At 39.3% G+C, this 15,851-nt stretch overlaps 1 protein-coding gene across 7 annotated transcripts in view; it reads right to left on the bottom strand.

The window, feature by feature from the left end:
* The window catches only part of LOC115215522 (afadin), a 232,217-nt gene that overhangs the window by 38,934 nt on the left and 177,432 nt on the right, over positions 1 to 15,851 (bottom strand). For all 7 annotated transcript variants that reach the window (XM_036505804.1, XM_036505805.1, XM_036505803.1 and 4 more), the window contains 5 exons: positions 15,071 to 15,171; positions 12,595 to 12,800; positions 10,332 to 10,575; positions 8,379 to 8,680; positions 5,497 to 5,931 (listed from right to left, as the gene is read on the bottom strand). In XM_036505804.1, coding sequence (XP_036361697.1) covers positions 5,497 to 5,931; positions 8,379 to 8,680; positions 10,332 to 10,575; positions 12,595 to 12,800; positions 15,071 to 15,171 — 1,288 coding nt within the window. The remainder of the gene's footprint in view (positions 1 to 5,496; positions 5,932 to 8,378; positions 8,681 to 10,331; positions 10,576 to 12,594; positions 12,801 to 15,070; positions 15,172 to 15,851) is intronic.

Genomic DNA, 15,851 nt, shown 5'->3' with positions numbered 1-15,851 from the left:
CATATATATACATACATTATATATATAATATATATATTAATATATATAATACTATATATATATATAATATAATATATCATATATATATATATAAATAAATACATATACCATATATACAAAGGGTTCTTTTATATTCCGTCTACCAAAGCCCACTCACAAGGCATTGGTCGGCCTGGGGCTATAGCAGAAGACACTTGCCCAAGGTGCCACGCAGTGGGACTGAACCTGGAACCATGTGGTTGGTAAGCAGGCTACTTACCACACAGCCACTCCTGCGCCTATTCATGTCATACTATTCTTAGAAAATACTTTGGGATAACAAAATTCTATTTTTACAAAAAGAAGGGATGGTCGTGGTTTGAATGTCTGCTTGATCAGAACTCACCTAGGGCTAAATAACAACCACATGATTGGTACACAATCATTATTAGATACCAGCACCACTCCATCTCACCATCGCCACAGTAACACTGACACCACTCCCACCTCCACCATTCCAACAAAAGGTCAGATCAAAAGCAACTAGAGTTTGTTTATCCAGTTTAAAGATTAATGTTTAAAGAAGGAGTGAGGCATGGGAAGGTGGAGGACAATCAGAGATGATGAGGATGGCTTAATGTACAGTATATCATTGGGAACAGGAGTGAGGTAGGTGTGTGTGTGGTGTATGTATGTGTGTGTATATATATTATATATATATATATATATATATATATATAGATAATTCTACCTCAAGTTTAGGAAAGCATAAGAATTAGGAAAGCACAAAGTTGGGTAAGGTAGAATTATATATATATATATATATATATAAAGCACCCACTACACTCATGGAGTGGTTAGCGTTAGGAAGGGCATCCAGCCGTAGAAACACTGCCAGATCAGACTGGGCCTGATGCAGCCTTCTCGCTTCACAGACCCCAGTTGAACCGTCCAACCCATGCTAGCATGGAAAGCAGACGCTTGATGATGATGATGATGATGATGATGATGATGATATGTATATATATATATACACACACATGCATGTGAAGGTGCATAGTTCAATGGTTAGGGTGTTGAGCTCACAATCATGGGGTAGTGACTTCAATTCCCAAAAAGGGCTATGTGTTGTGTTCTTGAGCAAGGCACTTTATTTCATGTTGCTCCAGTTCACTCAGCTGTAGAAATGAGTTGCAACGTCATTGGCACCAAGCTGTATCGGCCCCTTTGCCTTTCCCTTGGATAACATCGGTGGTGATATGCATGGGCAACAGCTGTTCTTCCATAAACAACCTTGCCCAGAATTGTGCCTCGGACGGTAACTTTCTAGGCGCCTTCGTGACCATATATATATATACACACACACATACATACATACAAAATAAGAAAATAGAGGAATAGATTTCTATCAATCATCAACTACTAGATAATACCAATTCATATAATTTATTAACTAATTATTTAGGAACATCCAGATCAAACAGAATAATAAAGAATAAAACAGTACACATCAATTAGTAAGATAATACCATAAGAACAATACATATAAATATAAAAATATATAAATGTATTGTTCTTATGGTATTACCTTACTTATTGATGTGTACTGTTTTATTCTTTATTATTCTGTTTGATCTGGATGTTCCTAAATAATTAGTTAATAAATTATATGAATTGGTATTATCTAGTAGTTGATGATTGATAGAAATCTATTCCTCTATTTTCTTATTTTGTATTATGAATTTGAGGTAAAACATTTTACCTTCGCCCATATAATACAATAAATGAATTAATTGCATTGCAATTCTTAGCATTTATGTATTAGCCTTTCTGGGTACTTTACTGGCAGTATATTGGATAAATGATATCCCATAGTGGGTTACACTCATAACCCCTATCTTATTTTGTACACATACATACATATACATTATATAAAGACATACTTGTCATTGCTCATTCAAAGCTTTTTGGTTGGTGGGAGAAAGAAGTTACATATCAGTGACAGAGGAAGTATTAATACCGACAGATAATATTTATCCCTACCTAAATGTAGATGTTCTGTTAGAACAAACTATACTGGTGGTGGTGATGATTTCAGCACCATGAGAGAGCCTCTCATACTGACTTTTTGGTGCAAAATACACACTTGTTTATAATGCTAATGGGAAGATAAATCTCTGCTACCTCTAGTGCTGAAATCATCACCACCACCACTGAATCGCTGCTGTCTCTAGCAACCGAGTGTCCATCACTGACAAGACAAAACAAGGTTGAAATCGTGTGATCTGGTGGTCTCAGCACTGGAGGTGAAGAGGATTTATCTCCCTGCAACCAATATAAACAAGAGTGCATTCTGCATCAAATGCTAATGTGGGAGTTGTTCTCATGGTATCTACCATATAAAGTTTCATCATCATCATCGTTTAACGTCTGTTCTCCATGCTAGCATGGGTTGGACAGTTCAACCGGGATCTGGGAAGCCAAAAGGCTGCACCAGGCTCCAGTCTGATCTGGCAGTGTTTCTACAGCTCGATGCCTTTCCTAATGCCAACCACTCCGTAAGTGTAGTGGGTGCTTTTTATGTGCCAGGTGAGGCTGGCCACGGCCACAATTGGATTGGTGCTTTTTTACGTGCCACCGGCACGGAAGCCAGTCAAGGCGGCGCTGGCATCGGCCACATTCGGATGGTGCCTTTTACGTGCCACGGGCACGGAAGCCAGTCAAGGCGGCTCTGGCATCGGCCACGTTCGGATGATGCTTTTTACGTGCCACTGGCACAGGGATCACAACTAAAATTTCCATTGATTTTTTTGATGTTTATTCTAATAAAATATCCAAGTTGAAGTGGGCAAAAAGAGAAGTTATTCTCAGACTGGAGTTTTGGCTTGAATTTTTGCAAAAGCTAAAAAGCTCTAGTACAAGTACCAAACTCTAGTTTCAGCACCACTGATCAGACCAGTGACAAATATCCCTTATTGGCCTATCACATAACTTTCACAGACACTGACAGCTTTGAGGACATTCTAAAATGTTGAAATACAGACACACACTTCATACAATAGCGCGTGTGTGTGTACGGTGAAAGTGTCTATCTGTGTTTAAGAGCATAAGTGTCTACGTGCACACACACATCATCATCATCGTTTAACGTCTGCTTTCCATGCTAGCATGGGTTGGACGGTTCAACTGGGGTCTGTGAAGCCCGAAGGCTGCACCAGGCTTCAGTCTGATCTGGCAGTGTTTCTACAGCTGGATGCCCTTCCTAACGCCAACCACTCTGTGAGTGTAGTGGGTGCTTTTTATGTGCCACCGACACAGGTGCCAGATGAGGCTGGCAGACGGCCACGCTCGGATGGTGTTTTTTATGTGCCACTGACACAGGTGCCAGACGAGGCTGGCGAACGGCCACGCTCGGATGGTGTTTTTTATGTGCCACCGACACAGGTGCCAGACGAGGCTGGCGAACGGCCACGCTCAGATGGTGTTTTTTATGTGCCACTGACACAGGTGCCAGACGAGGCTGGCGAACGGCCACGCTCGGATGGTGTTTTTTATGTGCCACCGACACAGGTGCCAGACGAGGCTGGCGAACGGCCACGCTCGGATGGTGTTTTTTATGTGCCACCGACACAGGTGCCAGACGAGACTGGCGAAACCATGCACTATTCTACCTGCCCTGCCCCACCACACACATTTGCAAATGGTTCCTTCTCATTTTTTCAATCACACAACAAGAATAAACAAGTTTCAATATGTGGTCACAAGAGAAAGACAAACCTCTAGACCTCCACCCCATTCATTTTCTGTCTCCCTTAACTTCTCACCTTACCCAATCAATCACCTTGACCTTCCACTCTTCCCTACCCTGGATCCAAAGTCAATGCATCCCACACTGCTCATGCCTCTAGTTGAAAACTATATACGTGACAACAGCCTGTGAATGGGCTTCCAAGCCATAAAATTCTTACATACATCTTTATATATAAAAGAGAGGTTGTGTGCTGTCTGTCTCCTACGATTTAGATTCCTTACTCCCACATTTTGCGGTGCAGTTTAACCAAAACCGGGTATCTTATAGTCGTGATTCATATTGAGCCCTTCTGGGTATTAGCGCGCGTCTACGATGAGTCTATGATTTAAAAAAAATTTACCATCACTTTTTCCCATTTTTAATGCATTTTTGGCATATATAAGGGAAGTAACTCTAAAAATTTATTATTAAATCTCAGAACGTAAAAAGCTACAGTAACACCCCCCCTTTGTGGTTAGCAATATTGAGATGGCTTTTATACTTTACATCTCTAAAAATGCTTATATAGTTATTTCCGTTACAAACTATAGCCTCAAGCTGACCAAAGCCTTGTGAGTAGATTTGGTTGACGGAAACTGAAAGAAGCCCTTTATGTGTGTGCATATGTTTGCCCCTCCACTATTGCTTGACAACCAATGTTGATGTGTTTTTGTCCCCATCACTTAGCAGTTCAGCAAAAGAGACCGACAGAATAAGTACTAGGCTTACAAAGAATAAGTCCTGGGGCCGATTTACTCGACTAAAGGTAGTGCTCCAGTATGGCTGCAGTCAAATGACTGAAACAAATAAATGAATATAAAAAGAAATACAGACACACATACACACAGGCTGCTATTCAGTAACACCCTTTCTCAATACCTTCTTCTCCAGGAGACTGATACTTTTCACCACCACAACTACAGCCTGTTCTATCAATCATCCTACCCCCAGTTCTCCACATACAACACTTGTACTTGTGGTGACATTCACCCTGGGTGGGTTGAGTCGGCTTCTACCACCCTCAAGGTTTCTCGGGGGTGGTAGAAGAAGCCGAGATTGTGTCCCCAAAGTCCATCCCCTCCTCACCATGGTGGGGATGCTGGCAACAGGTAGTGTCAGAGCTCTGCCGTCGGGAACTTCGGTTCCTGGTAGGGCCACCCAAGGTGGATTGGTCTGACACCAGAGTGGTATTAGGGCCACAACCCGGCAGACGGGGCTCTGGTGAAAATCCTCAGAGTGTCTGTTTCGGCAACCGGCAGCTCCTCAGTCGTTCTGTCCCTGCGTCTGCGGACAATCAGCGGCAAACAGGATGTCTCTATATGTGGGATTGTTGGGGACCGCTTGTGAAATCCAAATATTCCCACAAAACTTCTTCCATGAATTCTCAATAGCAAATACATACAACACCCGCTTCATTGACTATTTTTGTTCCAAAACTCCCAACACTTAACTTCGGTCAGTCCTTCACAAGCTATGGACAACTTATCTCCATCTAAATCAAATCCATAAAAACCATACCAGGGGAACTTAAACCAAGCAATAATGTTTTAAAGATCCATGATTCCAAGTAAAAGCACCCAATTCCCTCTGTAAAGTGGTTGGCATTAGGAAGGACACTGAGCCTGGGTAGGCTCTCCAGTTGGCCAGCTCCTATCAAACCATCCAACCCATGCTAATAGGGAGAACGGGCATTAAATGATGATGAACATAGAAGAGAGAATTCTTACCTCATTAAGTCTTGGTCCTTGCTGGTCTAATCCAACCATATATACAGTCCACAGACCTTTAGAACTGGGTTGAGGTGTGAAACGGCAAACCCCATTCCTGATAAACGCTTCAAGGAAATCAGGTAAGCCATTTGGTACACCTCGGATGATATCGCAGGAATAACCATCCTCTGGTAGCAGAAATGGTAACTGCAGCTCTCGGTCTTCTTCCAGTTTAATTTCATTGCCGTCAGAATGGGCCAAGTCATCGGCCATGTTCCTGGCAACAGTCACAACACGGTCAATCAGTGATTGAGGGATGCGAGGCTCATTATCCTCTGGGATGTAGTTCTGTAAGAGGGCTTGGATTTGGAGTGAGTTCAGCTTGAAGCAGGTAGAACTGATGTTTGCAATGTCATCATTGTTGTTTTTTGGCGCCTGCAGTAAGTGTGCAGCCTGTGAATGATACATAAAAGAAAAGCATTTAAGTTATGTTGGACAAATCACAACAATTCAAGCATTTTTTTCCCATTTTTTGATTGGGGAAGAAGGGTTTATTTCATTAATTCTTCACTGATACTTTATTTTATCAATTCCAGAGGAATGAAAAGTAAGGTTGACCGTGGCAGGATTTGAACTCCGAACATAAAGACCTAGAACAAACACTGCAAAGCATATTTCTCTTTTCTGCCAGTCCATTGCGTTTTACACCTGCTTGATAACTACAAAGTTAATTTACTAATCCTTCTAAATTCCCAGTTATCTTTTAAATTAATTGAAACATGCAGGCAATGTATTTCATTAAAAATATGGTCATGAAAGGATTAAAGATTACATCGAATATATAATTAAATAATTTGTTACTATTGAAAGCTATATTCAACCACAACACATGACTAGATTTAAATGAAACAATATAAGTAGATATATAAAGGCGCATGGCTCAGTGGTTAGAGCGTCGAGCTTACAATCGTGAGGTTGTGAGCTCGAATCCCGGACCGGGCTGCATGTTGTGTTCTTGAACAAAGCACTTTATTTCACGTTACTCCAGTTCATTCAGCTGTAGAAATAAGTTGCGACGTCACTGGTGCCAAGCTGTATCGACCTTTGTGTTTCCCTTGGATAACACTGGTGGCGTGGAGAGGGGAGGCTGGTATGCATGGGCGACTGCTGGTCTTCCATAAACAACCTTGCCCAGACTTGTGTCTAGGAGGGTAACTTTCTAGGTGCAATCCCATGGTCATTCATGACCGAAGGGGGTCTTTACCCTTTTATAAGAGGACACATGAAAGCATTTTCCTGCTACATGACAACTACGCTTCACATATGCTGTTAGCCTTATTTATACTCTTAGCTTTGTGTAACCCTTTGATGAAGATGATGATTACTGTCAAATGTAATGCTTATTTATCCATATTGTTTCGAATTAATCCTGCATTATCTTGTGGCTTTGAGATGTCAATGATATGGTTACTTATTTTCAGAATAACACTGTAGGGTATGTGTGAGAGGCTAGATATAGCCAGTTTGAACATAAGTCAAGTAAAATATCAGGGCCAGATATAGCTGGTTTAAACACTAAGGGGTTAAATTTAAAAGATTATGTAGCAGGATGAGAGGTCCCCACACTGGATGGGTGCAGCTCGCATCCTTTACATTAAAATATTAATCAAAGGAAAGAGTTAAGACTTCTGATTAACTTCAACAGTATAAATATTTATTTCTTGATTCGAAATATATACATTTCTTCTTTCTGGGCGAATCGGCAGCCTAGGAGCTTATCGCAGTAGTCAAGTGGAATGAGCCAAATCCTGTCCGTTCCAGCATAGCGGAGATTACACTACGAGGTAGCAGCCTGAGAGAGCTGATAAAACGCAACTGTCCTATTCAACTGCTGGTGTTCGAGAGAACGACACGAGGGAATTTTGCTGCAGCTAGTTTTCTGCACATGTACATGAGGGAACTTCCGGCAGGCCTCCCAGAAGACTCCAACTCTGCGCATGAGTGCTGGAGATTTCTAAGATGGTGTCACTACAATTATCTTAATATAGGCACAGACATGACTGTGTGGTCAAGAAACACACAAAACAAGTGCTCAATACACATGTCTGAGTAGTGTGTAGAGCAGAATGGAAAAATTGCACTTCCTTTGGCAAAAAAGGGTTTATGTATGTATATGTTCAACGGTATTTTATATTAACATTATCTGTTAATATATAATTTTTATAGGTATAACCATGTGGCTAAGAATTTTACTTTGCAATGTCTTTGGTTTCTAGTTCCAGTCCTCTGCTTTCATGAAGCTTCTTCTGCAGACTTGGGTATATCAATATTTTATGAGTGGAATTTAGCAGATGGAATCCTAACTGAAGCCCATAAAGCACATATTCTTTCTTTTATTTGTTTCAGTCATTTGACTGCAGCCATGCTGGAGCACTGCCTTTAGTTAAACAAATCGACCTCAGGACTTATTGTTTGTAAGCCTAGTACTTATTAGTTTCTTTTTGCCGAACCGCGAAGTTACAGGGACATAAACACACCAACATCAGTTGTCAAGCAACTTTATATATATAAAGCACGGTTTATTCGTGATCAGAGGTGTCCATAAACAATGAATATAAGATAGGAGATAAAGCACGATTTGTGATCAGGTGTTCATAAACTGAGATACTATTGTATTAAACGAGTATGAGAAAGGAGATAAAGCATGATTTATTTGTGATCAGGTGTTTGAAAACCGAGGTACTACCATATATTGCATTCAGTTCTGGACCATTTGACCAAGGATGAAACTGTTACTGATGGAATTAGAATGCACACACACACACAGAGAAATTGTGTGGTGATAGTTGAATCAAGAGCTATAGAAATCAATCTGTAAGTTAAGAATTCGCAGAACATACCTGAATGATACGACAAAGGTGACAATCAGCAGCCAATTCCAGTCCTTGCTTCTCGGCCCATGCTTCCACTTTACCAAGTCGACGCTTCAGTATAATGCCCCATCGGCGAGTGCAGAGATTGAACTGTGGCTTCTGAATTATCAAGTTGAACAGCCACATGTTGATAAAGTGGAAGAGCTGAGAAAACAGTTGGATTGTGAGTGCTGCATTCACACGGCACCGTCGCAGAAGGTTCATGGCAGCCGTCAATGTGCGGAGGACATCACCAAGTGTCGGCTGCGCTTTCTGCCGATAGCCAGTTTCTGAAATCACATGACATTAGGAAAAGAAATTATATTTGTTAGGAATTTTAGCAACGAAGAGAAACAATTAAATCAAGGGTTCAAAGTATGTTTTTCCTCAAATCAAATAACTAAATATAAAGGAACAAAAAAAAAAAAAAAAAAGGGTAAGATTTCCTACGATTATTTCTGAGTTAGTGGTGAGCACCACAGAGTAAGATCTGAACTTAGTTCAACATTGGATTAGATTCATTGTCCATTTAACACCTACATTCATCATGTGTGTGGCTGCTCAGGTGAAAGAGCAGGCAATAGTCTAATAAATGTTTCCCTTCCTCGTTAATTTCCTTGGAATTAATTTTGGAATCAGAGGCATAAACAACAAGATCACAAGTTCAATCCCAAGTCCATAAATGTCAGTTTTCTGGTGACTAACCTAGGGACCACACATGATTGAATTCTTAACATTATAGGAACATGTATATGCCAACAAATTCCCAAGTTCAATCCTAGCTCTCTCCACTAGTTTTCACTTTCTAGGCTAGTAACCATCTATGGTTGATTTGTAACCATGAGAGATGCATACGCAGCTGGAGATGAACACTTCAACAGACTAAGAAAATTAATTTACAAAATTAAGCAACGTATGTCATCAGTTTAAATCAATTGTTTAACACAGCTGTTGACTTATTTTGGTTGTCTTAACAGACCAAACAAAATATTTGATAGCCATGTCCAGTCATGGCCATTCCATCTTTATTCTAAGTCTTCTAATTTTAAGATTTAACCCTTTAGCATTTAAACCGGCCATATCTGGCCAAAAGTATTCTGCCTGTTTTATGTTCAAACTGGCCAGATCTGGTCTCTCACACTAACCCTACAATATCATTTTAAAAGTTAACAGTTACCTCATCAAAATCTCATAGCTACAAGATAATGCATGATTAGTTCAAAGCAATGTGGATAAAAAAGGATTAATTTTGGCAGAATAATGCGAACACTAAAGGGTTAAATAAAAGATAATTGATCTTCATTTTGGAGACTGTAAGACATTTTTTTTTTTTAGTGAGAATTTGGAGCTGCTACATTAAAAAGGTCTTAGAAGCAAGATAAATGCTTCCCAAGAAGCATCAGTATGTGATAGTAAAATGGATTCTGGGATGCAAGAGGATCCAATTTTATTCTGAAGAATGTCATTAACTTTTTGACATTGTCTAACAGAAATGTTCAAAATCACAATCTCAATCTTTAACCTCTAAAAATATCTAAACAACCTTTCACCGTGAAAAATAAAACAAAACTGAGAACCACTACACAGTGGATAGCTTGCTAAAAATAGCAGCTAAATCTACATCAAGGACATATTTTATAAGTCCTCTAAAAATAAAAAAATAAAAAATGCTGGCTGCAACATTACAGATTATAAAAGTTTACTTAATCAGAACTGAGTAGGGGTAGGAGAGGATAAATAATACTTATGCTAACCTTTCACTCATAACCTTACCCCTAAACTCACCCTTTCATCCCTTAAAAATATACTAGGTTTCCTAACCAAAAAAATACAAAGTTTTCTTTTATGCTTGATTGCAAAGACACATTCCTTCGATATCTTTTACACGTTCATGCTTTCAGCCTCACCTTTCGCGTTTTCAAACCCCCACCAAGTACCTACCTGGAACACTAAAATCATCATCCTCCACAGAATCATCATCATTTACGAAAGCTGGCATCGTGTGACTGAGGTCAAAATGTAAACAGTTCACAAGATGATGGAATGCCATTTGGACAGATTCTGCCAGAATGTCTTGTGCTTCGCGACTGAATAGTCGAATATCTTGGTCTTGTTTGAGGAAATTTAGGATTTCTGATGCATTTGCCATCCAAAATGCAAGTGATGCTGGGTCCTCACTCTTCTCCTAAAAAAAGATAAGGAAAAAAAAAAAGGAAACATTTAATCTAGTTTTACAAGAAATTACACTAACTTTGAACACCACTGCTAATTAATGAGTTACAAAGTTAAAATTGTAATAAGTATAATAATGATTTCAACTTTTTACCATAAGAGCAGCTTGGGGGAGAGGATTAAGTCGATTACATCAACACCAGTGTGTAACTGGTACTTATTTAATCGACCCTGAAAGGACGAAAGGCAAAGTCGACCATGGCAGAATTTGAACTCAGAACAAGCCAAACGTGGCTGATGCCAGCGCCGTTTTGATTGGCTTCCATGCCAGTGGCACAGAAAAAGCACCCACTACACTCACAGAGTGGTTGGCATTATGAAGGGCATCCAGCTGTAGAAACACTGCCAGATCAGACTGGAGCCTGGTGCAGCCACCTGGCTTCCCAGACCCCAGTCGAACTGTCCAACCCATGCTAGCATGGAAAACGGACGTTAAGCGACTGCCAGATCAGACTGGAGCCTGGTGCAGCCTCCTGGCTTCCCAGACCCCGGTCGAACCATCCAACCAATGCTAGCATGGAAAACAAACGTTAAACGATGATGATGGACATAGCAGCAGTCGAAATACTGGTAAGCATTTTGCCCGTCATGCTCACAATTCTGCCAGCTCATCGCCTTGTAATAAATATAATAATGTGTTTCAAACTGACAATAGTCATGAATTAAAATATTGTTATTGATAGAATTGGTAAGGGAAATTGGTAAAAGGTTTTGTGGTATTTACACCTCTGTATATTCTAAATTTAAATCCCAACAAGGTTTATTTTGATTTGTGACATGAAATATATACCAATATCATTCGTCTACACGTACCTCTTACCACTTTATATAAACTGATAGCACCGTGCCAAAGTTAAAAAATTGACCCTGTAATTTATACCATGTTTGTACCCCTGAGCAAGGTACATAACTCTAGGTGCCTCACTGACATAAACGAAGTAATGTCCCTTACTATGTTTCCTATCATCAGTTTTACATCCACTTTCTTGTTTGCATGAGTTAGATGATTTTTCTCCATAGAGAATTTGTATTTATACCTGGATGCCCTTCCTATCACTAACGTTTTAACGGCAAACTATTTTTTTTTTCATTAGTCAAAGAGACCAAAGTTTTGGCTGCTCCTAAATTACAAGACAATAACTGGAGCAGAAAGATTTGAAATTATGACTATATAGTTAGTATGCTAACCTCACAAATATTATAAATCGGTTAGAAAAAATATCATATGTGAGAATCTCGTAATTTAGACTCATTCACTCCATAATGGGTCACAATTCCTGAAGTAATTAAACTGATGAGAGACGAATCTTCTCAGGGACAGGATGTTAGTAACTCACAAAAAATTTTTATTAAGAATTTTAATACAATCTCCAGTAAGTTGAAAGCAAAGTGAACAGTAACGGAATTTGAACAGAAAAACAAAAAGAATCATCAGGTAAACAATGTAGAGCATTTTGTGTGGCCCTCAATTAATTCTGTCAATTATCTTTTGGTATCCATGACAACAATGATATGAGCATACAGAAAGAACTTACCCTCCCTCCTGGACAAAATGAAGTGCTGTGAAGAGGACTTCACAAGAAAACAGTAAGAGGAGGCCTGTACAGAACAGACAACTTCAGTCTAAATACCATATTTATTTGCATAAATTGCAGCCCTAATTTAAATCTTGGTACATAATTTATTTTCATAATTTCCTTCCAGCCTCGTCTGGCACCTGTGTAGGTGGCACGTAAAAAGCACCCACTACACTCACGGAGTGGTTGGCGTTAGGAAGGGCATCCAGCCGTAGAAACACTGCCAGATCAGACTGGGCCTGGCACAGCCTTCTGGCTTCCCAGACCCCAGTTGAACCGTCCAACCCATGCTAGCATGGAAAATGGACGTTAAACGATGATGATGATGAATTTAAATCATGTATAAAATATCTACACAAGTAGATACGGTATATGATGAATTATAGTTAATTTACCTTAATAGTTTGTTGGATCAAAGAAGACATCTTGTTAATGAAATTAGTCAACCGTAAAGCCCGTTCAGCTGGTTCTATTTCTGGTCGATAGATATTGGATAGTCGATAACGTATGGCTAAATACAAGGTGTAGGTTGGTGCCAACTTGAACTGGACAGCATTGCATTTCACATTTGGAATAAGTTCTGATAGAAATGGGGTTTGTGCTGAAAAACAAAATTACCAACAAAATTAAAAGGGAAGAGAGAAAGAAAGAGGTCTATTGTAGTAGAAAAACTATTACTCCAAATTTCACATAACTGACCATCAGATAGAAGTGAACTTTTAGCAGAAATAAAGTTTTTTTTTAAATCCTGCAATGAACCAGTTGGTAAATAAAGGTTCAAGCTTGATTGGGCAAGGAATCGTCACATTTCAAAATTGATGGAATCCATTTGATAATTAACTGTTGCTAAGTTTCTCCACCTTGTTCTCACATTCATATGCCCCTGTGTGTGTAATTAGAATATTCCAAATTGGTACAAACTTGCATTTGTAGCTCAGTCATCAGAGGAATAAGCATGGACAGAGGGGAAGAAGTGGTCAAGAAGAAACCAAAGAAATTATCGGACACATGATATAAAATGCCGCTGCTAATGCCAAAGGGTTTAATTAATTGAACTGCCACCAGTACTTGACTAGTATGTATTTTAATAAATTCAGGCAAATGAAGGGAGATGTTGAACACAGATTTAACACAAGGCATTTTTGTCCACTACTGAGTCTGCCATTCAATACTTTGTAAAATATTGGTTGCAAATTTTGGCACAAGGTGCCAGCAATTTTAGGGGTGGGGATAAGTCATTTACACTGACTCCAGTGAACAACTGGTACTTATTTTATCAACCCTGAAAGGATGGAAGGCAAAGTTGACCTCAGTGGAATTTGAACTCAGAATGTGAAGACACACAAAATATCTCCAAGCATTTTGCCCACCAGCTCACTACCTTACTTTGGAAAAGAATATTAAAAATTCTTTCTTTGGTAAAGTCCATTTAGAAAGAAAATACAAACCCACTACCATCCGGTATTGTTATGGAATATTTTAAAATCATTTTAAGCCAATCATTATGGAGATAATAATCATAATTATCATTAGCACCATGTAATTAGCCATTTCCTCACTGATATTCTTTTATTCTTTTACTTGTTTTAGTCATTTTGACTGTGGCCATACTGGAACACTGCCTTTTTAGTCAAAGAAATCAACCCCTGGACTTATTCAATTGGTCTCTTTTTCCAAACCGCTAAGTTCTGGGCACGTAAACGCACCAGTTATCAAGTGATAGTGGGGGGGACAAACAGACACAAACACACAAATATATATATATATATAAATATATATATATATATATATAGTACAAAGTAAGATAGGGGTTATGGGGGTAACCCACTATGGGATATCAGTTATCCAATATATATACACATACAATACGCTTCTTTTCAGTTTCCATCTAGCAAATCCACTCACAAGGTCGGCCTGAGGCTATAGTAGAAGACACTTGCCCAAGGTGCCATGCAGTGGGACTGAACCTGGAACCATGTGGTTGGGAAGCAAACTTCTTACCACACAGCCACACCTATGCCTGTTTCCAATATATCTTTCTGGATGAAGCACATTGATCTAGCATAATCAATGAATACTAATGTAGAGGTAATCACTTCTTAAGTCATTTCAGTTTTACTTCATATATCAGTGTCTTCCCCCAACAACTCACAGATATCTGCTATCCAGCATATCATCCTGCTAAAATATTTACTGAACCCATCGCCAATATAAATCGATGTTTCATCTCCTTCATACATTGCGTATTTCTTGAAATTTTCCTTCATCCGTGGTACTGACATCTCAAATCTGTCACTGACGCAACTTTATATTCAGGAGGCAAGACATCTCCCATGATGAGGTTCACCTAGTTCTAAGCATAACTGTGACAAGTAAAATTGATGGCTGGCACTATTGAGCTTGTTTTGGCAAGGGAAAAAAAAGAAAGCCAATCCCGTAATAGACTAGCATCTTATCCAGGGGAAGATTCTTGTTTTATAGATATTGGTTGGCATTAGGAAGGGCATCCAGCCATAGAAACCATACCAAATCGGACCAGAGCCTGGTGCAGCTCTCTAGCTTACCAGCATCATTTAAAATGTCCAACCCATGCCAGCATGGAACAAATGTTTGATGATGATATCAAAATTGATCATTTTAAGCCAAATAACTGCGCTACTTTTTTTTACCCTTTTAAAATGGTTCAACCAGAGGAAAAAATCCAGTGCCCACAACCCTGCTTTCTCAGAACATCCACACACAATGTACAAGTACATGTATAAGATGCACACGCCATATTGATGCAAACAACAAACAATACACATAACCCAAAAATATTCTCTTCACCTTCTGAGGTAAAAATTTAACAAAACTTTAAGAAAATATATTTACCATCTTCACGGAACTCTAATGCAGCAGGAAGTACTTCATCACCAATTTTTCCTGAAGGTGTTGGCTGCCGTGCTGGGCTATGAGTAATGGAGTTGGGAGCACTTTAAGAAAGAAACAAAACAGAGTAAAACAAGTGGAATTTATGCTGTGCCAACAAAAAGACTCGATTCTATTAGATGCCTTCAAATGGCATGTTTCAAGACGAGTCTATAGAATCTACATTGTTTTATAATAGAAACTCTCAAATACTGTCAATCATTGGTAGACACTAAGTATATGTTTTCATCCAATATCCATTAAGAGACTTGGTGTTGACAGAGGGAAGTATTCGTACAATAGATTAAAGGATGGGTGATTATATATAGTTTGGATGGTATAGCATTTCATACAACATAAAGGCACATAGCTCAGTGGTTAGAGTGGTGGGCTCACAATCATGAGGTAGTGAGTTTGATTCCTGGACCAGGCTGTGTTGTGTTCTTGAGCAAGACTCTTTATTTCATGTTGCTCCAGTTCACGCAACTTTAGAAATGAGCTTTGAAGTCACTGGTGCCAAAATGTATCGGCCTTGGATAACATCAGTGACATGGAGAGATGAGACTGGTGTGCATGGGCGACTGCTGGTCTTCTATAAACACCCTTTCCCGGATTTGTACTTTAAAGGGGAACTTTCTAGGAGCAATCCTATGATCATTCATGACCAACGGGAGTCTTTACCTTCATCCAACATAACCAATTAATTTCTTGACCAGCAGCAAAATCTTATCCCTACCGTCTTAGA

This window comes from Octopus sinensis, linkage group LG9, assembly GCF_006345805.1.
Source record: "Octopus sinensis linkage group LG9, ASM634580v1, whole genome shotgun sequence".
Lineage (NCBI taxonomy): Eukaryota > Metazoa > Mollusca > Cephalopoda > Octopoda > Octopodidae > Octopus > Octopus sinensis.
The sequence above is the reverse complement of the archived record's forward strand: the minus strand, read 5'-3'. Positions and strand labels throughout refer to the sequence as shown.